The 24,104-nt window shown below is 65.6% G+C and overlaps 2 protein-coding genes across 2 annotated transcripts; both read left to right on the top strand.

Annotated features, from left to right (window-relative positions):
- Positions 1 to 128: 128 nt before the first annotated feature.
- On the top strand, positions 129 to 20,780 carry LOC126638143 (protein capicua homolog; the record flags this gene model as incomplete). Its single annotated transcript, XM_050311788.1, is given in 23 exon segments — positions 129 to 220; positions 222 to 419; positions 421 to 674; positions 762 to 1,429; positions 1,485 to 1,855; positions 1,857 to 1,951; positions 5,577 to 5,601; positions 5,808 to 5,947; positions 6,701 to 6,902; positions 8,039 to 8,159; positions 9,081 to 9,263; positions 10,501 to 10,664; positions 11,073 to 11,226; positions 12,057 to 12,267; positions 12,338 to 12,431; positions 14,416 to 14,705; positions 15,892 to 16,098; positions 16,800 to 16,902; positions 17,023 to 17,202; positions 17,758 to 17,909; positions 18,442 to 18,573; positions 18,918 to 19,049; positions 20,430 to 20,780. Coding segments are annotated over 23 exon segments (4,470 nt in total), but the record flags the coding sequence as incomplete, so codon positions are not given.
- A 1,179-nt stretch (positions 20,781 to 21,959) lies between these two features.
- RPS19 (ribosomal protein S19) lies at positions 21,960 to 23,944 on the top strand. The gene is made up of 6 exons (XM_050311786.1): positions 21,960 to 22,070; positions 22,154 to 22,224; positions 22,728 to 22,828; positions 23,077 to 23,260; positions 23,667 to 23,721; positions 23,891 to 23,944. The coding sequence occupies exons 2-6, from the start codon at positions 22,154 to 22,156 to the stop codon at positions 23,915 to 23,917; spliced, it is 438 nt and encodes a 145-aa protein (XP_050167743.1). The 5' UTR covers positions 21,960 to 22,070; the 3' UTR covers positions 23,918 to 23,944.
- The last annotated feature ends 160 nt before the right edge of the window (positions 23,945 to 24,104 follow it).

Below are 24,104 nucleotides of genomic sequence, written 5' to 3'. Positions count from 1 at the left end.
AACCACCACCTTCAAATCCCGCGCCCCCGCAAGAAACCCACCCCCGGCGAGCCCGGGACCCCCGGAGACCCCCGGCGAGGGCGACCCCCTGGGCCTCGTGGGCGACGTCCCCCGCTGTGGGGGCCGGGAGGCCCGGCAGCGGCTGCTCCAGCACCGACACGGCCAGCGAGCACTCGGCCGACGAGGGGCGCGACCCGGGGACCCCCGGCGCCCCCGGGCCGCCCCGGGCCGGCCGAGGCCGCGTTCCGGCGCCTGCGGTGCCAGCGGGTCCTGGCGCGGCGTGACGGCGTCTTCCGGCCGGCCGTGGTGAAGCAGCTGCGGCGCGGCCTCGACCTGGGCGTGCAGTTCGCCGGCGACCGCGGCATCACCTTCCTGGAGGGGGGCCTGCTGGGCGACCCCCCGGCCGTGGTGCTGGACGCCACCCCCGGCGGGCGCGCTGGGCGTGGGCACGGCCGTGTGCGCCCGCCTGGACCCGCAGGAGACGCTGTACCGGCCGGGCACGGTGGTGGAGGTGAGCGCCAAGCCCCCCTCGTACCGCGTGCGCTCGCGCCCGCCCCGCGCCCCCGTCTGGGTGCCCCGCTCGGGCTGCGCCTGCTGCGGCCCCTGGCCCCCACGGCGGGGCGCGCCGCCGCCCCGGCGCGCCCGCGAGCCCCCGGCGACGACGAGGACGAGGAGTCGGCCCGCGGGGCCCCGAGGACGCCGAGGTGTCGAAGCTCAGCGCGGCCCCCGCGCCCGCCCGGGCCCCGCCGCGCCCCGCGCCCCACGCCGGGCCCGGCCGGGCGGCCCGCCGGGACCCCAGCCCAAGTACAAGAAGGGGGACGTGGTGTGCACCCCCAACGGCATCCGCAAGAAGTTCAACGGGAAGCAGTGGCGCCGGCTCTGCTCGCGCGACGGCTGCACCAAGGAGTCCCAGCGCCGCGGCTTCTGCTCCCGCCACCTCTCCATGCGCACCAAGGAGCTCGAGGGGCTGCCCGAGGGCAGGGGGGGCCCCCCGGGCCCGGCGCCCCCGGGGGGGCCGCGCGGGGGCAGCGCCGACTTCGAGTGGGACGAGACGTCGCGGGAGAGCGACGGCGACGGGAGGGGCCCCCCGCCCCGCCTGGGGGGTCCGCACGGGCCCCCCAACCCCAACCCGGACCTGTCGCGCTTCGAGTTCGACGAGTGCGAGGCCGCCGTGATGCTGGTGTCGCTGGGCAGCTCCCGCTCGGGCACGCCCAGCTTCTCGCCCGCCTCCACCCAGTCGCCCTTCTCGCCCGCGCCGTCGCCGTCCCCCTCGCCCCTCTTCGGCTTCCGCCCCGCCAACTTCAGCCCCGTCACGGCCTCGCCCCGCGCCCGCGGCCGCCACCTCAGCGCCGGCACCCCCCGGCCCGGCGAGGGGCTCAGCCCCCCGCCCCCCGCCGCCCCGCCGCCTCGCCGCGCCCCGCCCCTCGGGGTCCCGCCCCGTTCCAGCCCGGCCTGCCCTCTCGGTGCCGCTGAGCCCCGGCAAGCGCAAGGCGGAGCCGCCCCCGCCGGAGCCGCCCGAGCCCCCCGGGGGCGGGGGGGGCGCGTTCGGCGCTGTCCCCGCTCTCGCCCGCTCCCGCGGGCTCACGGCCGACCCCGGCCCGGGGGCGCGGCGCGTGCCGGCGGTGCCGAGGGGCTCCCCGGTCATCGTGCGCAACCCCGAGGTGCCCCTGCCCGAGCCCCCCCCGCGGCCCCGCCCGCTGCCCCCAGAAAGCCGCCCTGGCCGCCCCGTGCCCATCAACGCCGGCCGGCTGCGCCGCCCCGCCCGCCTCCGCGCCCCCGCCGCGCCCCGCGCCCCGACAGGGCCCCCACCACCCGGACCCGCCCTTCGAGGGCCCCTGCACCTCGTGGCCTTTCACCTCCCCCGCCGCCCTCCTGCCCCTCCTCGTGCCCGGAGACTACGGGACCCCCCCGGCCCCCCGCAAGGAGATCGTCATGGGCCGCCCCGGCACAGGTAAGGGACGGGCGTGGCCAGGGCGTGGCCAGGGCGTGGCCCCGGGGGCGGGGTGGGGCAGGGCGTGGCTGAGGGGGCGTGGATGGGGCTGGGCAGAGCAACAGCCTTGGCAGGGCGGGGCAGGGCATGGCCCAGGTGTGTCCCAGGCGTGTCCCAGGTGTCTCAGGGCGTGTCCCAGTCGCCAGGCGTGTCCCACGGTGTGTCAGGGCATGTCCCAGGTGTGTCAGGGTGTGTCCCAGGCGTGTCCCAGGCATGTCTCAGGGCGTGTCCCAGGTGTGTCAGGGCGTGTGTCAGGGCGTATCCCAGGCATGTCCCAGGTGTGACAGAGCAGCGTCATGGCTGCGTTGGGAGGTCAAGAGGTCACGGCCGGGTCGCAGTGAGGTCAGAGGTCGTCAGGGGGTTGTGACATCACGGACGTGGCTCGTGACCTCCGGGCGCGTGTGTGGCTTTGCAGTGACGTCACGGTGACGTCACGGTGACGTCAGAGCGGGCCTCGCCGAGGCCTCGCTGAGTCGCGGTGACATCACCTCGCGGCCGCGGTGACGTCACACTGACCCCTCCCACCGCGGTGGGCGTGGCCGGCGCTGGGCCGGCGCTGGGCGTGGCTTTGAGATGGCGCGTGGGCGTGGCCTCCGCGGCGCGCGTGGGCGTGGCCCGGGCGGGGGCGGGCGGGGAGCGCCCCGCCTCATTTGCATACGCGGGGCGCGCCGTCCAATGGGCGCGGCGCGCGGGGGCGGGAGCGCCCCCCTCATTTGCATACGCGCGGGCGGCGGGGGAAGGGGGAGAGCCGTCATTTGCATACGCGCGCGCGCCCTCCAATGGGCGGCGGCGGCGGCGGGCGGGGCTTAGGGAGGGCGGGGGGGAGCTCATTTGCATGCGCGCCCCTCCCCCCCGGGGGGCCGCTCGGCCAATGGGAGCGCGGGGAGCGCCCCGCCTCATTTGCATGCGCGCGGCGCGGCGGCCAATGGGGCGCGGGCGGGCGCGGCGCGTGCGCGGTGCGGGGCGCGGGGGGGGCGCGCGCCCTTCCCTGCGCGCGGCGGGCGCGGGCGGCGGCCCTGGCCGGGACCCCAGGACCCCAGGACCCCCGGGACCGACCCAGAGCCCCGCGGGACTCCTGAACCCCCGGAACCCCGGGAACCCCCGGGAACCCCCGGGGCCCGCCATGTCCTCCTCCACCGCCCTCCCGCCCGCGGCCCGCCTCGCGCAGAGGCCTCGGCATGTTCGGTCGGTGCCGGGGGCGGGAAGGGGCGCTCTGAGGGGATGGGGGGTTCGTGTGGGGATCGCGGGGTCCGTGAGGGGATGGGGGTGGTTTGTGAGGGGATGAGAGGTCTGTGAGGGGATCGCGGGGTCTGTGGGGTAGGAGTGGTCTATGAGGGGATGGGGGTTTCTGGGGATGGGGGTCTGTGAGGGATGGGGGTGGTTTGTGAGGGATCGGGGTCTGTGTGGGGATCGGGGTCCGTGAGGGGATGGGGTGGTTTGTGAGGGGATGAGGGTCCGTGAGGATCGCGGGTCTGTGGGGTAGGAGGGGTCTATGAGGGATGGGGGGTTTCTGAGGGGATGGGGGTCTGCGAGGGGATGGGGTGGTTTGTGAGGGGTTCATGGGGGAATAACGCGGTCTGTGAGGGGATCGCGGGTCTGTGATAGGATGAGGGATCTGTGAGGGGATGGGGGCGTTTGTGAGGGGATGAGGGTCTGTGGGGATAACGGGGTTTGTGAGGGATGGGGTGGTCTGTGAGGGGATCGTGGGGTCTGCGAAGGATCTATGAGAGGTCTGTGAGGGGATGGGGGTCTGTGATGGGATAGGGGGCTGTGAGGGGTGGGGGCCGGTGAGCGGATAATGGGGTTTGTGAGGGGTCTGTGAGGGGATGGGGGGTCCGTGATGGGATGGAGTGGTCTGTGATGGGACAGGGGTTCTGTGATGGGATGGGGGCTGTGAGAGTCTTTGAGGGAATGAGGGGTCTGTGAGGGGATGGGGCGTCTGTAAGAGGAGAATGGGATCTGTGAGGGGGTCTGTGGGGGAGTGGGGGTCTGTGGGATAGTGGGGGCTCTATGAGGGGGTGGGGGTTTCAGTGAGTGGATAATGGGGTTTGTGAGGGGTCTGTGAGGGAATGGGGGTCTGTGAGGGGTCTGTAAGGGGATGGAGAAGATCTGTGAGGGATCTGTGAGGGGATGGGGAGCTCTGTGAGGGGGTGGGGGTCTGTGAGGGGATGGGGGCTCTGTGAGGGTCTGCAGGGTGGTATCACCGTCCCTGAGGGAGTCTGGGGGGCTCTGTGAGGGGATGGGGACTCTGTGAAGGGATGAGGGGTCTGTGATGGGATGGAGGATTTGTGAGAGGATGGGGGATCTGTGAGGGGTCTGTGGGGCAGCATCACTGTCCCTGAGGGGGTGTGGGGGGCTCTGTGAGGGCATGAGGTCCGTGGGGGGCTTTGGGGTCTCTGAGGCGATTTGAGATCGTTGAGGGGGTTTCCAAGGCGATTTCGGGCTCTCTGTGAGGAGTTCATGGGGTATCTGAGGAGGATTTGGGGTCTCTGAGGGGATTTTGGGGGGGCTCTGTGAGGGGATGGTGTGAGTTGTGAGGAGCTTTGGAGTCTCTGTGAGGAAATGATGGGGTCTGTGAGGGGATGTGAACTCTCTGTGAGGGGTTCTGTGAGGAAATTGTGGGGTCTGGGGGGGTCTTTGTGGGGCTCGTGGTGATTTTGGAGGTCCTGGGAGGGATCCGTGGGGTTTGAGGTGATTTTGGAGGGGCTCTGTGTGGGAATGACGGGGTTTGTGAGGGGATTTTGGGGGTCCTGTGAGGGAATGATGGGGTTTGTGGGGAGGGCTGGGAGCTGTGAGGGGGTTTGGGAGAGTCCTGAAGGACTTTGGGGTGATTTGAGGTCTCTGAGGTGAATTGGGAGTGTCTGTGAGGGGGATTTGGAGGGGTGAGGGATTTGGGGGGGGCGTTTGAGGGGATTTTGGGGTATCTGGGAGGGGCTCCTGGAATTTTGGAGAGAGTTTGGGGTGGCCCCTGAGGCAATGGGGCACCTGGGAGGGTTGGGGGACACTGGGGGATTTGGGGGATCAGGAAGGACTTTGGGGCGGTCCTGGGGGGGTCCAGGTGTCCCCTGAGCCCGGGATGCACCCACAGGGACCCCCTGGCGCTGCCACACGCGTGTCACACGCGTGTCACACACGGGGGTTCTGGGGGGTGGGGCCATTCAGGGGTGACCCCCTTTGTGTCCCCCCCATGTCCTGTCACTGTCACAAACATGGGGAGGGTCAGGGGAGGTTTTGGGGTGGGGGCCATGCAGGGGTGACCCCCTTTGTGTTCCCCCCATGTCCTGTCACTCTCTCTCACTGGGGGTCAGGGGATTTTGGGGTGGGGCCATGCAGGGTGACCCCTGTGTCCTCCCTCAGTGTGGACCAACGTGGAGCCGCTCTGGGGAGGGTCAGGGGTGTTTTTGGGGGTGGGGTCCATGCAGGGTGACTCCCAGGTGTCCCTGACCCCCAGGTGTCCCTGACCCCGTGTCTCCCCGCAGTGTGGACCAACGTGGAGCCGCGGTGCCTCTCTGGGGGGCTCTGAGGGGGCTCTAGGGGTGTTTTTGGGGTGGGGGCCATGCAGGGTGACTCCCGTCTCTCCCCTCAGTGTGGACCAACGTGGAGCCGCGCTGGTGCCGCTCTGAGGGGTCTCTGGGGGTCAGGGGGATTTTGGGGGTGGGGGCCATGCACGGGTGACCCCCGTGTCTCCCCTCAGTGTGGACCAACGTGAGCCGCACTCGGTGCCTCTGGGGGGCTCTGGGGATTCTGGGAGTCCATGCAGGTGACCCTCAGGTGTCCCTGAGCCCCCAGGTGTCCCCTGACCCGTGTCTCTCCTCAGTGTGGACCAACGTGAGCCGCCCGGTGCCCGTGTTCCCTGGCACTCCCTGGTGCCCTTCCTGGCCCCGAGCCAGCCCGACCCCCGCAGCCCCCCGCCGGCCTGCAGCCCGTCAGCCACCCCTCGGCCAATCCAGAGCAAAGGTGAGCCTAGGACACACCCACTGGGGGGTGTGGTCACTCACAGACATACCCACTGGGGGGTGTGGTCGTTGACAGACACACCCACAGGGGTGTGGTCACTTAGACACACCCACAGGGATGTGGTCACTCACAGACACACCCCCTGGGGTGTGGTCACTTAGACACACCCACTGGGGTGTGGTCAATCAGCCACAGGCACTGGGGGTGTGGTCACTTAGACACACCCATGGGGGTGTAGTCATTGACAGACACACCCATGGGGGTGTGGTCACTCACAGACACACCCACTGAGGGGTGTGGTCACTTAGACACACCCATTGGGGGTGTGGTCACTCACAGACACACCCACAGGGGTGTGGTCACTCAGACACACCCATTGGGGTGTGGTCAATCAGCCACACCCACAGGGGTGTGGTCACTCAGACACACCTACAGGGGTGTGGTTACTCACAGACACACCCACTGAGGAGTGTGGTCACTCAGACACACCCATTGGGGGTGTGGTCACTCACAGACACACCCATGGGGGTGTGGTCATTGACAGACATGCCCATGGGGGTGTGGTCACTTAGACACACCCACAGGGGTGTGGTCGCTCACAGACACACCCACAGGGGTGTGGTCACTCACAGACACACCCTGGGCGTGGTCTGTGACCACACCCAGCCCATGACACGCCCTCATTTGGGTGTGGTCGCTGTGGCCACGCCCATCCCGGGCATGGTCCCTGACGCCCCTCCCCCCCTCCCGCAGAGCCCCCCGAGTCGGCCGCGGTGGCCCCTGAGCCGGGGGGGGCGGGGCAGGAGCCCGGACGCTGCGGGGGGGCCACGCGGCCCCCCAGCCCCCCTGCGGCCCCCGGCCCCGCCCCCGCGGCCACGGCCCCGCCCACCGAGGAGGAGCCTCCCGGGGGGGGGAACCGCCCTGACAGCGAGACCGAGAGCGACCACGATGACGCGTGAGTGGGGACCCCACAGAGACCCCCTGGGAGCCACGGGGACCCCCTGAGACCCCACAGGGACCCCCTGGGAGCCACTGGGACCCCTGAGACCCCACAGGAACCCCATGAGACCCAGGGGGACCCCTGAGACCCCACAGGGACCCCTGGGAGCCACGGGGACCCCCTGGGAGCCACGGGGACCCCTGAGACCCCACAGGGACCCCCTGGGAGCCACGGGGACCCCCTGAGACCCACGGGGACCCCTGAGAGTCACAGGGACCCCTGAGACCCACAGAGACTCCACTGGGACCTCCTGAGACCCCACGGGGAACACAGGGGACCCCAGAGACCCCTCAGAGACCCCTGAACCCCACAGGACCCCACAGAGACCCATGGACCCCACAGAGATCCCTGAATTGCTGCTGTAACGCCACAGAGACTCCCAAACCTTCTCTGACCTGATCCTGCCTCCCAGGGTTCATTTTTATCATCCTGGCCCCACCCCTGGGCCTGTCCCCTGTGTCCCTGTACCCCCCAGCTGTCCCTGTGTCCCCCCAGCTGTCCCTGTGCCCCCCAGCTGTCCCTGTGTCCCCCCAGGTTCCCCTGTCCCCCCCATGTGTCCCTGTGTCCCCCAGCTGTCCCTGTGTCCCCTCAGCTGTCCCTGTGTCCCCCATGTGTTCCTGTGTCCCCCCAGCTGTCCTGTGTCCCCCAGCTGTCCTGTGTCCCCCCAGGTGTCCTGTCCCCCAGCTGTCCCTGTGTCCCCCCCAGCTGTCCCTGTTCCCCCCAGGTTCCCCTGTCCCCCCAGCTGTCCCTGTGTCCCCCATGTGTCCCTGTGTCCCCCAGCTGTCCCTGTCCCCCAGCTGTCCCTGTGTCCCCCAGGTTCCCTGTCCCCAGGTTCCCTGGCCCCCAGCTGTCCTGTGTCCCCCAGCTGTCCCTGTCCCCCAGCTGTCCCTGTGTCCCCCAGGTTCCCTGTCCCCCAGGCTGTCCCTGTCCCCCAGCTGTCCCTGTGTCCCCCCAGCTGTCCCTGTGTCCCCCAGCTGTCCCTGTGTCCCCCAGGTTCCCTGTCCCCCAGCTGTCCCTGCCCCCAGGTTTCCCTGTGTCCCCCAGGTTCCCTGTCCCCCAGGTCCCCCCCAGCTGTCCCTGTGTCCCCCCAGGTTCCTGTCATCGTTGGTGGCCCCGGAGCTGCCGCTGCCGTTGGTGCCCGGCAAGCGCCGGACGCAGTCGCTGAGCGCCCTGCCCAAGGACGGGGACAAGGAGGGCAGGAGCCCCAGCAAGGTGGGACCCCAAAAACAGCCCAGACCTCCCCAAAATCCACCCCAAAATCCCAGCTCAGCTCCCTCTGCTCCCTGCCCAAGGACAGGGACAAGGAGGGCAGGAGCCCCAGCAAGGTGGGACCCCAAATCACCCCCAAAACACACCCCAAAACAGCCCAGACCTCCCCAAAACATACCCCAAAATACAGCCCAAAACACACCCCAAAAACAGCTCCAAAACACACCCCAAAAAACCAGCCCAGATCTCCCCAAAATCCACCCCAAAAACAGCCCAGACCTCCCCAAAACACACCTCAAAACAGCCCCAAAATACACCCCAAAAACAGCCCAGACTTCCCCAAAATCCACCCCAAAATCCCAGCTCAGTCCCCTCTGTTCCCGTCCCAACGATGGGGACAAGGAGGGCAGGAGCCCCAGCAAGGTGGGACCCCAAAAAACCAGCCCAGACCTTGCCAGAGACCCCCCAAAACACACCCCAAAACCAGCCTAAAATACACCCCAAAACCAGCCCCAAATACATCCCAAAAATAGCCCAAAATACACCCCAAAAACAGCCCAAAATACACCCCAAAAGCAGCCCCAAAACACACCCCAAAAACAGCCCAGATCACCCCACAACCACCCCAGGGACCCCCAAACACCTCCCCAAACCAACAAAATTCGTTTCCTCAATTGAAGGAGCCCGTGGTGGGGGTGGGGCATTTCCTGGCTCCTCCCACTTGTGGGTGTGCCCCATCCACACCTTGGAGGCGTGGCCAGCTCTGACCCCACCCCCCCGTTATCCAAAAGCCCCTCCCATTTGCCCTTACATGGGGGTGGCTTTGACCCCGCCCCCAGGAGTTTATTTATTAAGTTATACCCTTAATTGGGGGTTGGCCCCACCCCTTGTGGGTGTGTCCTGACTAACCACGCCCCTTTCCAGCGGGAGAAGGACCACATCCGGCGGCCCATGAACGCCTTCATGATCTTCAGCAAGAGGCACCGGGCGCTGGTGCACCAGAGACACCCCAACCAGGACAACCGCACCGTCAGCAAGATCCTGGGCGAGTGGTGGTACGCGCTGGGGCCCCGGGAGAAGCAGCAGTACCACGACCTGGCCTTCCAGGTGGGTCTGGGGGGGATTTGGGGGGGATTTGGGGGGTCCTGGGGGAATTTGGGAGGTTCTGGGGGGGATTTGCGGGGTCCTGGAGAGGGATTTAGGGGGTCCTAGGGGGAGTTTGGGGGTCCTGGGGGGATTTGGGGGTCCCAGAGGGGATTTGGGGGTCCTGGGGCAGTGGTGGGACACACTGGGGCCCGGGAGAAGCAGCAGTACCACGACCTGGCCTTCCAGGTGGGTCTGGGGGGGTCCTGAGGGGTCCTGGGGGGATTTGGGGGTCCTGGAGGGGGATTTGGGGGTCCTGGGTCAGTGGTGGTGCGCGCTGGGGCCACGGGAGAAGCAGCAGTACCACGGCCTGGCCTTCCAGGTGGGTCTGGGGGGTCCTGGGGGATTTGGGGGCTCCTGGGGGATTTGGGGGTCTCAGAGGGATTTGGGGGTCCTGGGTCAGTGGTGGTACGCGCTGGGGCCCGGGAGAAGCAGCAGTACCACAACCTGGCCTTCCAGGTGGGTCTGGGGGGATTTGGGGGTCCCAGAGGATTTGGGGGGTCCCAGAGGGATTTGGGGGGTCCCAGAGGGATTTGGGGGTCCTGGGGCAGTGGTGGGACGCACTGGGGCCCCGGGAGAAGCAGCAGTACCACGACCTGGTCTTCCAGGTGGGTCTGGGGGATTTGGGGGTCCTGGGGGATTTGGGGGCTCCTGGGGATTTGAGGGGTCCCAGGGGATTTGAGGGGTCCTGGGGGATCTGGGGGTCCCAGAGGGGATTTGGGGGATCCTGGGGTGGTTTTGGGCAGCCTGGGAGGATTTCAGGAGATCCCAGGTTGGGTTTTGGGGGTTCCTAGGGGGTTGTAGAGGTCCTGAAGCGTTTTTGGTGGCCCTGGGGTGGGTTCTGGGTGTCCTGGGGGTGTTTTGGGGGTCCTGGGGGGGATGTGGAGATCCTGATACATTTTTGGTGGCCCTAGGGTGGGTTCTGGGGTCCTGGGGGTGTTTTGGGGGTTCCTGGGGGTATTTTGGAGATCCTGATACATTTTTGGTGGCCCTGGGGTGGGTCCTGGGGGTGTTTTGGGGGTTCCTGGGGGTATTTTGGAGGTCCTGAAGCGTTTTGGTGGTCCTGGGGTGGGTCCTGGGGGTGTTTTGGGGGTTCCTGGGGGTATTTTGGAGATCCTGATGCATTTTTGGTGGTCCTGGGGTGGGTCCTGGGGGTGTTTTGGGGGTTCCTGGGTGGCTCTGACCCCATTTTCCCCCCCAGGTGAAGGAGGCTCACTTCAAGGCCCACCCGGACTGGAAATGGTGCAACAAGGACCGCAAAAAGTCCAGCTCTGATGGGGAGGGGCCCAGGGGGCCGGGGGCCCCAAAGAGCCCGGAGAGCGCAGCGCGTCCGAGAGCGGCCCCCCCGTCACCACCACAGGTGTGGCACCCTAAAAACCCCCAAAATAGCCCCAAAATAACTTTAAAATAACTCTAAAAACATCCCCCCGTCACCACCACAGGTCTGGCACCCTAAAACCCCCCAAAATAGCCCCAAAATAACCTTAAGAACCTCCCCTCGTCACCACCACAGGTCTGGCACCCCTAAAAACCCCCAAAATAGCCCCAAAATAACCCCAAAAATCTGTCGTCGCCACCACCACAGGTTCGTACACTCAGAACCCCAAAATAATCCAAAATAACCCCAAAATAATCCCAAAAATCTCTCTCCATCATCCCCACAGGTTGGCACCCTCAGAACCCCAAAGTAACCCCAAAATGACCCTAAAAGCCTCCCCATCCTCCCCTCTCCTGACCCCCCCCCTCTTCACTGACCCCTCCCCTCCCCCGCAGGCGCCGCCGAGCCCCCGACTCCAAGGGGTCCCGGGAGTCCCGGGGAGCAGCCCCGCCCATGGCGGAGAGGGCAGCCCAGCCCCCGCCCCGCCCCGCCTTCTCCCACAGCGGAGTGGGGCGGAGACTCAGGGACCCCCTGCACGAGCTCAGCCAGGTGGGGGCCTGGGGGGCTTTGGGGGGTTTGGGGGGTCCTGGGGGGCTTTGGGGGGTCTTGGGAGGCTTTAGGGAAGCGTTATGGGTGGATTTTGGGGGGAGGTTCAGGAAAGGTTTAGGGGGAGGTTTTTGGGGTTTGGGGAGGTTTTTTTGGGGGGGTTGGAGAGTTTTTGGGTTGTTTGGAATGGAGGTTTGGGGGGTTTGGGGAAGTTTCATGAGTGGGGTTGGAGGAGGTGGTGAAGGTTTTGGGGGCGTTTGTGGAGGTTTTGGGGTGTTTTGGGGCTGTTTCTGGGCCTGTTGTGGAGATTTCCGGAGGTTTTGGGGTGTTTTGTGGAGGTTTGTGGTGTTTTGGGGAGGTTTTGGGATGTTCTGTGGAGGTTTTGGGGCTGTTTCTGGGGTGGGGTTTGGAGCTGTTGTGGAGATTTGGGGTGTTTGTTTTGGGACCTGTTTTTGGGGAGGTTTTGGATTTTTGGGGCTGTTTTTGTGGAGGGTTTGGGGTGTTTTGGGTTTATGGGGCTGTTTTTGTGGAGGTTTTTAGGTGTTTTGGTGATTTTGGGTCTGTTTCTGGGGGTGTTTTGGTGATTTTGGGGCTGTTTTTGGGGTGTTTTGGTGATTTTGGGTCTGTTTCTGGGGGGGTTTTGGTGATTTTGGGTCTGGTTTTGGGGGTGTTTTGGTGATTTTGGGTCTGTTTCTGGGGGGGTTTTGGTGATTTTGGGGCTGTTTTTGGGGGTTTTGGTGATTTTGGGTCTGTTTCTGGGGGTTTTGGTGATTTTGGGTCTGTTTCTGGGGGGGTTTTGGGACTCTCCCGTTCCACCTCTGCCCCTTTCCCAGCTGTGCGCAGGGCCCGCCCCGTTCGGGGGTCCCAAAGGGGGTCCCTCACGGCCCCCCGCTCGGGGGTCAGGGGCGGAGTGGGGTCCCCCAGGCCGGGCAGGGGCCGCCCGCCCCTCTCCCCGCGCCCCCCGCGGGCCCGCAGAGCGAGGAGGGGCGAGCGACGGGGAGCGCATGGTCATCTGCGAGGAGGAGGGTGATGATGACGTCATCAGTGAGACCCCCGCCCCTCCCCACCCAGGCACCCCAGGACCCCCACTGACCATGGGACCCCACCCCAGCAGATGACAGGTTCCCCCCGCCCCTCCCCGACATCGACCTCAAGTGCAAGGAGCGAGTGAGCGACTCCGACTCCGACGCCTCCGACCAGGGGACAAGGTGGGGCCTGGGGGTCTGGGGGGATTTGGGGGGTTTGGGGGAATTGAGGGGTTTGGGGGAGTTGGTGGGGATTTAGGGGAGATTTGGGGGAGTTTAGGGGTTTAGGGGGCATTTGGGGGATGGAGGAGTTGGGTTGGTTACAGGGAATAGGGTTTTGGGGAGGTTTGGGGGAGATTTGGGGGGTTTTGGGGGGTTTGGGAGGGTTTGGGGGTATTTGGGAAGATGGGGAGGTTGAGGTGTTCACAGGGAGTGGGATTTGGGGAGATGGGGTTTTGGGGGAATTAGGGGGCTATTGGGGAATGGAGGGGCTGGGGGTCACAGGGAGTGGGATTTGGGGGATTGGGGAGATTGGAGGAGCGATTTGGGGGTCCCAGGGGTGGCATTTGGGGGTCTGGGGGGATGCCAAGGTGGGCATGGGATTGGGGGGAGGGATGGGGTAGGGGTATCAATTGGGGGTCTCTGGGGTCTCTTTGCAGCCCCCAACGCCTCCCCTCCCCAGGCCCCCGGAGGTTGTTCCCGCCGGTGCCGCCCCTGCCCCCCGAAGCTGGAGCCGCCCCGGGCCCCCGAGGCGCCCCAGCCCCCTACAAGGCCGGGGGTCCCCAGGGCCCCCGAAGCGCTCGAGGGCCCCCGCGCCCCCGCGCCGCAAACGGGCCGAGAGCGCCGAGGGGGCTGGGAGGCGGAGGGCGGCCCGGGAGCCCCCTCTGCTGCACCCGGGCCCCCTCCCCTCCTCCTCCTCCCTCGCCAGCGCAGGGCCCCCAGCCCAAGCCTCTCCCCCCACCCGGGGCCGCGCTGGGGGCTCGGGGAGGAGGTCGTGGCCAACCTGGTCCTGGGGGCTGCGGCGCCGGCGGGGGGGCGGGGCCGGGACCCCCTCGGTGGCGCTGCCCCACCCCCACCCCCGTGCAGCTCCTGGCGCCGCCCCCGCGGGAGGGGCGGGGCCCGCGAGGGGAGGGCGGTGGCAGGGAGGCAGGGGAGGGGCGGGGCGGCGCCCCCAACAGGCCTCCCCCTCGGCATCACGCAGGTGCAGTACATCCTGCCCACCCTGCCCCTCCCCACCCCCAAGGGGCACCCCAGAACCCCCAGGGAGCCCCCAGGGCCCCCACGCGCAGCTCCGCCCCCGGCCCGCCCCCTGCACTTCACCCTCCCCGCCCCAGAACGGAAAGCCCCTCCCCACCTGGGAGCGACCTAGCGGAGCCCCCAAAGGTACGGGGGATGGGAGGTCTGTGGGTCGGGGGTTTGTGAGGTTGGGGGATGGTTTATGGGGTCAGGGGGGTTCTCTCTGGGGTCAGGGTGGGTCTCTGTGGGTTCAGAGGGATTTGTGGGGTCAGGGGGATCTCTGTGGGGTCAGGAGAGGTTTGTGGGGTTAGGGGAGGTCTGTGTGGGGTCAGGGGTGGTCTCTGTGGGGTCGGGGGCTTTGTGAGGTTGGGGGATGGTTTATGGGGTGAGGGGGTCTCTCTGGGGTCAGGAGGTCTCTGTGGGGTTCGAGGCATCTCTGTTGGTTCAGGGTGGTTTCTGTGGGTTCAAGGGGGTCTCTGTGGGTTCGAGGGGGTATCTGTGGGGTCAGGGGGTCTCTGGGCTTGGGGGCTCTCTGTGGGGTCAGGGGGTCTCTGTGGGGTCAGGGGGTCTCTGTGGGGTCAGACGGGTTCTGTGGGGTCAGGGGGTCTCTGTGAGGTTAGGGGTCTCTGTGGGGTTCAGGGGATCTCTGTGGGTTTAGGGGCTTTGTAGGTTCAGGGGCTTTGTGGAGTTTAGGGGGTTCTCTGTGGGGTCTCTCTGACTGTGCCCCCTCCCCTGTGCCCCCAGCCCAGGGCTCCCCCAGGGCAGCCGCCCCCACCCCTCTGCTCCCGGGAAGGTTTGGTCCCAGTGGCCCCCGGGCCCCTCCCTGACGCCTTTCGGGACCCCGGCAGCGCCCCGCCCGGGCAAGGCACGGACCCCTCCCCACCCCCTGACCCCCCACCCCCAGTGACCCCCTGACCCCCTGTCCCCACAGATCATCCAGCTCAGCCCGGTGCCGCTCGTGCCCCGGCAGCCCCAGGGGTCCGAGGGCTCCGCCCCTCCCCAAGGTGCTGCTGCCCTCGGCCCGGATCACCTACGTCCACCCGCCCCTCCCCGCCGCCGCCGCCCCCGCGCCCCCCGCCTACGTCAGCCCCTCCCCGCTCGAAACCCCCGTGCTGGAAACCCCCGTGCTCGAAACCCCGTGCTCGGCTTCACCGCCCTCGGCCCGGGGGCCCTCGTGCAGCCCCTGCTGCCCGGTGAGTGGGGATGGGGGATTTGAGAGAGGTCTGGAGAGATTTGGGGAGTCCTGGAGGAATTTGGGAGGGACTGGGGGGATTTGGGGGATTTGGGGTCCTGGGAGGGATTGGGGGGCTCAGGTGCAGCCCCTGCTGCCCGGTGGGAGGTGGGGGGACAGGGGGATTTGGGGGATTGGGGTCTGGGGGGATTTGGGAGGGGATTGGGGGATTTGGGGGTCCTGGGGGGGATTTGGGGGGCCTCAGGTGCAGCCCTGCTGCCCGGTGAGTGGGCATGGGGGGCTGGGGGATTTGGGGGATTTGGGGGTCCTGGGAGGGATTGGGGGGCTCAGGTGCAGCCCCTGCTGCCCGGTGAGTGGGGATGGGGGGGTCTGGGGGGATTTGGGGGTCCTAGGGGGATTTGGGAGGGATTGGGAGGGATTTGGGAGGTCCTGGAGGAGGTTGAGGGGAAAGGGAGGGGGTGTTTGGGGTCCTGGGGGGCACTGAGGGGTCCCAGAATTGTGACTGGAGGGTGGGCAGGGGTGGTTTGGGGGTCCTGGGGGGTTTATTTGGGGTTCCCAGGAGGTTATTTCGGGGTCCCAAAGAGGTTATTTGGGGTTCCTGGGGGGGTTATTTGTGATTCCTGGGGGTTTATTTGGGGTTCCCAGGGGTTTATTTGGGGGTCCCAGGGGGTTATTGGGGGTCCCAAAGAGGTTATTTGGGGGTCCTGGGGGGGTTATTTGTGATTCCTGGGGGTTTATTTGTGGTTCCCAGGATATTTTGGGGTCCCTGGGGAGGTTTATTTGGGGGTCCCAAAGAGGTTATTTGTGATTCCTGGGGGTTTATTTGTGGTCCTGTGGGGGTTATTGGGGGTCCCAAAGAGGTTATTTGGGGGGTCCTGGGGGGGTTATTTGTGATTCCTGGGGGTTTATTTGTGATTCCTGGGGGTTATTTGTGGTTCCCAGGATATTTTGGGGTCCCTGGGGAGGTTTATTTGGGGGTCCCAGAGGAGTTTATTTGGGGGTCCGGGGGTTATTTGTGGTTCCTGGGGGTTTATTTGTGGTTCCCAGGATATTTTGGGGTCCCTGGGGAGGTTTATCTGGGGGTCCCAGGGGGTTATTTGTGATTCCTGGGGGTTTATTTGTGGTTCTCAGGACATTTTGGGGTCCCTGGGGAGGTTTATTTTGGGGTCCCTGGGGGTTCCTGCCGTCTCTGACCCCCCCCCCGTGTCCCCCCAGGCCAGGGGTCCCTGCTGGCCCCCGCCCCCGTGGGGTGTCTGCGCTGCCCCCAAGCGCCCCCAGCTCGGAGGTCCCGTCCTGGCCGCCATTTGCCCGGGGGCCCCGGCCCGCCCCCGCCCGGATTGGTCTACAGCGTGGCTGGCTCCGCCCCCCCGGCCACGCCCATCCTGCCCAAGGGGGGCCCCGCCCCCACCCCGGGGGGCTCAGGTGAGGGGGAGGGGCTTAAGTGGGTGTGGCTTTGCAGTGGGAGGAGCTCTGAAAGGGAGTGGGAGGGGCTTAACTGGGTGTGGTTTTGTGGTGGGAGGGGCTCTGAAAGGGAGTGGGAGGGGCTTAACTGGGTGGGGCCTTGTGGTGGGAGGAGCTCTGAAAGGGAGTGGGAGGGGCTTAACTGGGTGTGGTTTTGTGGGAGGAGCTCTCAGAGGGAGTGGGAGGGGCTTAACTGGGTGTGGCTTTGTGTGGGAGGAGCTCTGAAAGGGAGTGGGAGGGGCTTAACTGGGTGTGGTTTCATGGTGGGAAGAGCTCTGAAAGGAGGTGGGAGGGGCTTAACTGGGTGTGGTTTTGTGGTGGGAGGGGCTCTGAAAGGAGGTGGGAGGGGCTTAACTGGGTGTGGTTTGGTGGGAGGAGCTCTGAAAGGGAGTGGGAGGGGCTTAAGCAGGGGGTGGTTTCAATGTGCATGCAAATGAGGAGGTGTGGCCTGTAAGCATCAGGCCCCGCCCCTCACCCCTCTCCCTCTCTCCACAGCCCCCTGCCCTTCCCCACGCCCCCGGCCCCCGAAGCCCCCAGAAGATCAAGGCCCAAATCGCCACCATCCCCGTGGGGAGGAGAGGCCGCCCGCCCCGCCGGAGCCGCCCCGCCCCTCCGCCAGACCCCGCCCCTCCCCCTCCGCCGCCTCCTCCCCCCTCCCCCAGCGCCGCCCCTCCCCACCCCCACCGGCGACTGGGACGCCGCCCCCGCCGCCCCTCCCCCGCCGACCCCCTCCCCCACGGACACGAGGCCTGGAGCCAACGGGACGTGGGGAGGCCGCCCAGCCCGCCCCCGACGCGGTGAGTGCCGGCCCCTCCCTCTCATTAATATGCACGATCCCGTTAAGTAGCGCCATTAGCGCATTAACGAACCTTCCCCTCCCCGCAGGCCGGCGCTGGGCCCCGCCCCGAGGCCCCTCCCCGCTGGCCCCTCCTCCTCCTCGGCTCCGTCGCCCCACGCCCCTCCGAGAGGCCCCCGCCGCCTCCCCACCCGCCTCCTCCCACGCCAGGGCGAGCCAGAAGGCGAGTTCGACCCCCCTCTGAAAAAAACCTTCGACTCCGTCGACAAGTGAGGGGAGGGGCTGGGGAGGGGCCTGCTTGGGGTGGGGAGGAGCTTTGGAAAGGGGAGGGCTTCTTTGGAGGGAGGGGCCTCTGGAGAGGAGGGAGGGGGCGGAGCTTGGGACCACAAATGGCGCCTCAAAGGGTGGGGCTGGGGGCGGGCCACATTGGGAGGGGGCAGGGCCACAGAGGGGTGGGGCCACAGAGGGGTGGGGCCACAGAGATGGGCAGGGTCACAGAGGGGTGGGGCCACAGAGGGGTGGGGCCACAGGAGGGGTGGGGCCACAGAGGGGGTGGGGCTACAGAGGGGTGGGGCCACAGATTGGGGTGGGTCTCAGGGCAGTGTGGGGCTGATGGGGGTCAGTTTGTTCAGGGGTAGTTGGGGGATATTGAGGGGTATTTTTGGGGTCTCTCCCCCCATCCCCAGGGTGCTGTCGGAGGTGGATTTCGGAACTGTGGGGTCAGTGTGGGGATGTCAGTGTATTCAGGGTTATTTTGGGGGATGTTCAGGGGTATTTTGGGGGGATATTCAGGGTGTTTTTGGGGTCTCTCCCCCCACCCCCAGGGTGCTGTCGGAGGTGGATTTCGAGGAGCGCTTCGCGGAGCTGCCCGAGTTCCGGCCCGAGGAGGTTCTCCCCTCCCCCACCCTGCAGGCCTTGGCCACCTCCCCCCGGACCATCCTGGGCAGCTACCGCAAGAAACGCAAGAACTCCACAGGTCACCCCTGACCTCTGACCCCCCCCCAGACCTCTGTGCCCTCCCCGTGATCCCACTGACCCCCCATGGCTTCTCTTTGACCTCTCTGTGACCCCCTTGACCTTTGTGATCTCCCCTGTGCCCCCTGACCTTTGTGACCCCTGACCTTGTGACCCTCCTGACCTTTGTGACCTCCCTGTGACCCCCTGACCTTTGTGACCTCCTTGTGACCCCCTCGACCTTTGTGACCTCCCTGTGACCCCTGACCTTTGTGACCCCTGACCTTTGTGACCTCCCTGTGACCCCTCTGACCTTTGTGACCCCCTGACCTTTGTGACCTCCCTGAGTCCTCTGATCCCTCATGACCTCCCTGTGACCCCTGACCTCTGTGACCTCCCCTGACCCCCCATGTCCCCCTTGACCCCCCTATGACCCCCGCCCCTGACCTCTCCAACCCTCTCTCTGACCCCCCCATGACCCCTCAAATGTGCACCTGGGGGAGGGGTCTGGAGTTTGGTGCCCCTCGTGACCTTTGCCCTTTGCCCTCTGGCAGAGCTGGAGCCGGGGGGGGAGGACCCCTCGTCCCCCAAGCGGAAGCTTCGACGCCGCTCGAGCTGCGGCTCCGACCCCACCACCCCCAAGAGCGCCAAGTGCGAGGGGGACATCTTCACCTTCGACAGGACGGGTGAGGGGGGCCCCAAAATATACAGGGACACACCCTAAAATACAGGGGGACATCTTCACCTTCGACAGGACGGGTGAGGGGGGCCCCAAAATATATGGGGGATACCCCAAAATACAGGGGGACATCTTCACCTTCGACAGGACGGGTGAGGGGGGCCCCAAAATATATGGGGAACAGCCCAAAATACGTGAGGGATACCCCAAAATACAGGGAGGGACGCCTTAAAATAGGGGGTTCATCTTCACCTTCGACAGGACGGGTGGGTCTGGTTCGGGGGGGTCCCCTGGGGGGGAATTTGGGGGTTCCCAGGTTTGGGGGCCCCCTGACCCTCCCCGTTCCCGCAGGGGGGGAGGGCGAGGACGTGCTGGGGGAGCTCGAGTACGACAAAGTCCCCTTCTCGTCCCTGAGACGGACCCTGGACCAGCGCAGGGCCCTCGTCATGCAGCTCTTCCAGGAGCACGGCTTCTTCCCCTCGGGTGAGCCCCCAAACCCCCCTCAAATCACCCCAAAAACACCCCTCAAATCCCCCCAAAGCACAGCACGGCTTCTTCCCCTTGGGTGAGCCCCCAAACCCCCCTGAAATCACCCCAAAGACACCCCCTAAACTCCCCTGAAATCACCCCAAAAACACCCCAAAATCACCCCAGAGCACCCCAAAACACAGCACGGCTTCTTCCCCTTGGGTGAGCCCCCAAAACTGCCTGAAATCACCCCAAAAACACCCCCCAAAGCACCCCAAAGCACAGCACGGCTTCTTCCCCTTGGGTGAACCCCCAAATCCCCCTGAAATCACCCCAAAAATACCCCCCAAACCCCCCTGAAATGACCCCAAAACCACTCCCCAAATCTCTCTGAAATCACCCCAGAAACACCTCTCAAATCCCCCCAAAGCACAGCATGGTTTCTTCCCCTCAGGTGAGCCCCCAAAACACCCCAAAACCACTCCCCAAATCCCCCTGAAACCACCCCAGAAACACCCCCCAAATCACCCCAAAGCACATTTGTCCCCTGTCCCCGTGTCCCTTGTCCCTGAGTGTCCCTGGGTGTCCTTGTGTCCCCTGTCCCCGTGTCCCCATCTCCCTCCCTGTCCCATCCCCGTGTCCTGTCCCTGTCCCTCTGTCCCCTGGTTGTCCCCGTGTGTCCCTGTGACCCTCTGTGACCCTCTGTGACCCTCTGTGACCCTGTTTGTGTCCCCAGCCCAGGCCACGGCCTGTGTGTGTGTCTGTGTGTCCCCATGTCCGTGTGTCCCTGTGACCCTCTGTGACCCTCTGTGACCCTGTTTGTGTCCCCAGCCCAGGCCACGGCCGCGTTCCAGTCACATTTCTTGGACATTTTCCCCACCAAGCTGTGTCAGTCTGTGTGTCAGTGTGTGTGTCCCTGTGTCAGTGTGTGTGTCCGTGTGTCTGTCTGTCCCTGTGACAGTGGTTTTGTCTCTCTCCCAGCCCAGGCCACGGCCGCGTTCCAGTCCCGTTTCTCGGACATTTTCCCCACCAAGCTGTGTCTGTCTGTCTGTGTGTCTGTGTGTCTGTCTGTCCCTGACAGTGTCTCTGTGTCCCAGCCCAGGCCACGGCCGCGTTCCAGTCGCGTTTCTCGGACATTTTCCCCACCAAGCTGTGTCAGTCTGTGTGTCAGTGTGTGTGTCCCTGTGTCAGTGTGTCTGTCCCTGTGTCTGTCTGTCCCTGTGACACTGGTTTTGTCTCTCAGCCCAGGCCACGGCCGCGTTCCAGTCGCGTTTCTCGGACATTTTCCCCACCAAGCTGTGTCAGTCTGTGTGTCCCTGTGTCTGTGTGTGTGTCCCTGTGTCAGTGTGTCTGTCTGTGTGTCTGTCTGTCCCTGACAGTGTCTCTGTGTCCCAGCCCAGGCCACGGCCGCGTTCCAGTCGCGTTTCTCGGACATTTTCCCCACCAAGCTGTGTCTGCAGCTCAAGATCCGCGAGGTTCGCCAGAAGATCATGCAGGCGGCCACGCCCACCGACCCCGCCCCGCCCACCGACCCCGCAGACCCCGCCCCCTCCTCCGCCGACGGTGCCGCCCCCTCCTCTGCCGGCCCCGCCCCCTCCTCCTCCTCTGCTGCGGCCCCGCCCCCTGCTGACCCCGCCCCCTCCTCCTCTGAGGCCACGCCCCCAGAGCCTCCCGGGGGCGGGGCCAGCGTGCGCTGAGCCCATTCCAGGCCACGCCCCTTCTCTTTGGGGGGTGTTTGTGGGAGGGGGCGGGGCCAACGGGGGGGTCACGTGACCGACGGGGGATCTTTTAAACAACGGGAAATATTTGGAGCTTCTCGGCCACGCCCCTTTTGTTTCGCCGCTCGTCATTGGCTGGGGAGGGAGGGAAGGACATGCCCCCTTTTGTGTTGCTGTTTGTCATTGGCTGGGGAGGGACACGCCCCTTTTTTTGTTCCTTTTTGTCATTGGCTGGGCTGGGACTGGAGGGCCACGCCCCTTTTTGTGTTGCTGTTTACCATTGGCTGGGCTGGGACTGGAGGGACACGCCCCTTTTTTTGTTCCTGTTTGTCATTGGCTGGGCTGAGACTGGAGGAACACGCCCCTTTTTGTGTCCATGCTTGTCATTGGATGACAAGGGGGGGCGGGGACACGGAGGGACACACCCACTGTTAAAGGGGCAGGGAGGGAGGGGACAAACCACAAGGGTTGGGGACAGGGGGTGGCACCTCCAGGGCACCTTTGGGACACACCACATGGGGTTCACTGGGACACCCTGGGGACACCTCAGAGGGGACACTGGGACACCTTGGGGACACCTTGGGGACACTGGGACACCTCACAGATGTCACGAGGCCACCGGGACACCCTGGGGACACCTCAGAGGGGACACTGGGACACCTTGGGGGCAGCCCAGGGGTGACACTGGGACACCTCACAGATGTCACGAGGCCACCGGGACACCCTGGGGACACCCAGGTGGGTCACTCTGAGGGTGACACAGGGACACCCAGGTGGGTCACTCTGGGGACACTCCGGGGGTGACACAGGGACACCCTGGGGACACCCAGGTGGGTCACTCTGAGGGTGACACAGGGACACCCTGGGGACACCCAGGTGGGTCACTCTGGGGACACTCCGGGGGTGACGCAGGGACACCCAGGTGGGTCACTGGGACACTCCGGGGGTGGCACAGGGACACCGGGACACCCTGGGGGGCCACCACCCCATCAGCCAATCCCCGCGCTCGTTCCATCCGCGGCGCTGCGCGCAGCCAATCCCCGCCTCGCTCACACCCGCGCGCCGTGCGGTGACCAATGAGGAGCGGGGGGCGGGGCCAAACGTTCTCACGCCCCGAGGGGGGCCCATTGAAGGCGCCGCGGGGAGGGGGCGGTACCAACCCAACCACGCCCCTTACACAACCCCATTGGCCGGCGCGAAGCCTCGCGGGCTCCCATTGGCCGAGAGAGTCTCGCGGTGCCGCGGCCCCTGCGCCTTGGCCCGGGCGGCCCCGCGGAGCGGCCTCTTCCGGCGCGGCGGCGGCGGCGAAAGGAGCGAGGTGGGCGCGGGGGGAGGGGGATTTGGGGAATTTTGGGGGTCATGGGGGTCTCCGGGGTCCCAACACGCCGCGTGTCCCCGCAGATGCCCGGGGTGACCGTGAAGGACGTGAACCAGCAGGAGTTCGTGCGGGCGCTCGCGGCCTTCCTCAAGAAGTGAGGGGGACCGGGGGACTGGAGGGGTCACGGGGACCGGAGGGTCCCAGGGGTTCCTGGGAGGGGTCCCTGAGGGGCACTGGGGACCGGGGAGGCCTGGGAGGATCGGGGGTCCTGGAGATCGTTGGTGTGGGGGTCCTCGGTTCGGTTACCGGGGGTCCCCCGATGTCCCAGGGGTCCCCGGGGTGTTCGGAGGGTCCCGGTGTCCCGGAGGGGGTCCCTGGGGCGGGAGGGGATCCGGGGACATTCCCGGTATTATCCCGGTGTTATTCCCACTGTAATTCCCCCCTCCATTCCCGGTGTTATCCCGGTGTTATTCCCGTTATTATCCCGCTGTTATCCCGGTATTATCCCCGGTTTTCTTCTCTGTATTCCCCCTGGTATTCCCGGTGTTATTCCCGGTGTTATTCCCGGTGTTATCCCCGGTGTTATCCCGGTGTCATTCCCTGTATTCCCGGCGTTATTCCTGATATAATCCCGGTATTATCCCGGTATTCCCGCAGGTCGGGGAAGCTGAAGGTGCCCGAGTGGGCGGACACGGTGAAGTTGGCCAAGCACAAGGAGCTGGCGCCCTATGACGAGAACTGGTTCTACACCCGCGCGGGTGGGTGAGACCCCCGCAAAAAAAACACCCGGGGGGGAGATAAAAACACCCGAGGGGGGGATAAAAACACCCGAGGGGGGGATAAAAACACCCGAGGGGGGTCCCGGTGTGAGGGGCAGGGCCGGGCCCTGCGGGGCGGTGGCTCCGGGGTTGGGATGGGGGTGTCCCGGGGGTGTTTCCCGTTCCCGGGGGTGATTCCCGCTGTTGATTCCCGGTGTTCCCGCTGTTGATTGCCGGTGTTCCCGCAGCCTCCACGGCTCGCCACCTGTACCTGCGCGGCGGGGCCGGCGTGGGCTCCATGGCCAAGGTGTACGGGGGGCGGCAGCGCCGCGGGGTCCGGCCCAGCCACTTCAGCCGCGGCTCCGGCGCCGTCGCCCGCCGGGTCCTGCAGGCGCTCGAGGCCCTCAAGGTGGTGGAGAAGGACCAGGACGGGTCAGTCTGGGGGGGAAAAAATCACCTGCGTTAGGGACCCAGACCTTCACCCTTCTTCCCTCCCGGCTTTGACCCGATTTGCCCTCCTTTTACCCCATTTTCTGCCTTCCCGGCCCCTTTTTGTGCTGGTTTTACTCTTCGTTTTCTCCCTTATAAATTCCCCTTTGAAATTCCCACTTTCCTTTTAAATTCTCATTTGCCCTTTTAAATTCCCGTTTTCCGCTCCCCAAGTTCCCATTTTTCCCCTTTAAATTCCCTTTCTCCCAAGATTTTTCCTGTAATTTCTATCCTGCTTCATTATTATTCTTTCTCACACTATTTTCCTCATTTCCCCCTCTCATTTTCCCCTTTTCTGTCCCGTTTTTCCCCCATTTTCTCCATTAATTCCCTGTTTTCCCCACCCCAGGGGTCGGAAGTTGACTCCACAGGGGCAGCGGGACCTGGATCGCATCGCGGGGCAGGTGAGATTTTGGGGCCAATTCTCACGTTTTTGGCCATTTTGGAGCCAGTCCCAGGATTGGAACCATTTTGGGGCCATTCCTGGGATTGGGAACATTCCTAGCACGAGGCTATTTTGGGGTCAATCCCGGCCTTTTTTCCCATTTTCCCTGTTTTTCTCCCCATTTCCAGGTCGCCGCCGCCAGCAAGAAGCACTGAGGGAGCCAATAAACCCTAAACCCCTGAGCTGGAGTCATGTTTGTGGGGGAAACACCCAAAAAAGGGGGAAACAGCCCCAAAATTGGGGGGGGAAACCTTGAATTCCCAGCAGGGATCCCAGAAAGGGGGGAAATGCCCCAAAATGGGGAGCGGGAAGGGGGAAAAGGGAGGGAAATAGTGGGGAAAA

This window comes from Myiozetetes cayanensis, unplaced genomic scaffold (genome assembly GCF_022539395.1).
Source record: "Myiozetetes cayanensis isolate MyiCay16 unplaced genomic scaffold, myiCay2020 scf166, whole genome shotgun sequence".
Lineage (NCBI taxonomy): Eukaryota > Metazoa > Chordata > Aves > Passeriformes > Tyrannidae > Myiozetetes > Myiozetetes cayanensis.
Note: the sequence above shows the minus strand (reverse complement) of the source record. Positions and strands in the feature narration are given on the sequence as shown.

Coding starts and splice junctions, on each gene's coding strand:
- RPS19 (XM_050311786.1), top strand. CDS start 22,154: ATGCCCGGGGTGACCGTGAAGGACGTGAACCAGCAGGAGTTCGTGCGG. Junction 22,225..22,727: donor CTCGCGGCCTTCCTCAAGAA/GTGAGGGGGACC, acceptor GTATTCCCGCAG/GTCGGGGAAGCTGAAGGTGC. Junction 23,722..23,890: donor TGGATCGCATCGCGGGGCAG/GTGAGATTTTGG, acceptor CCCCATTTCCAG/GTCGCCGCCGCCAGCAAGAA.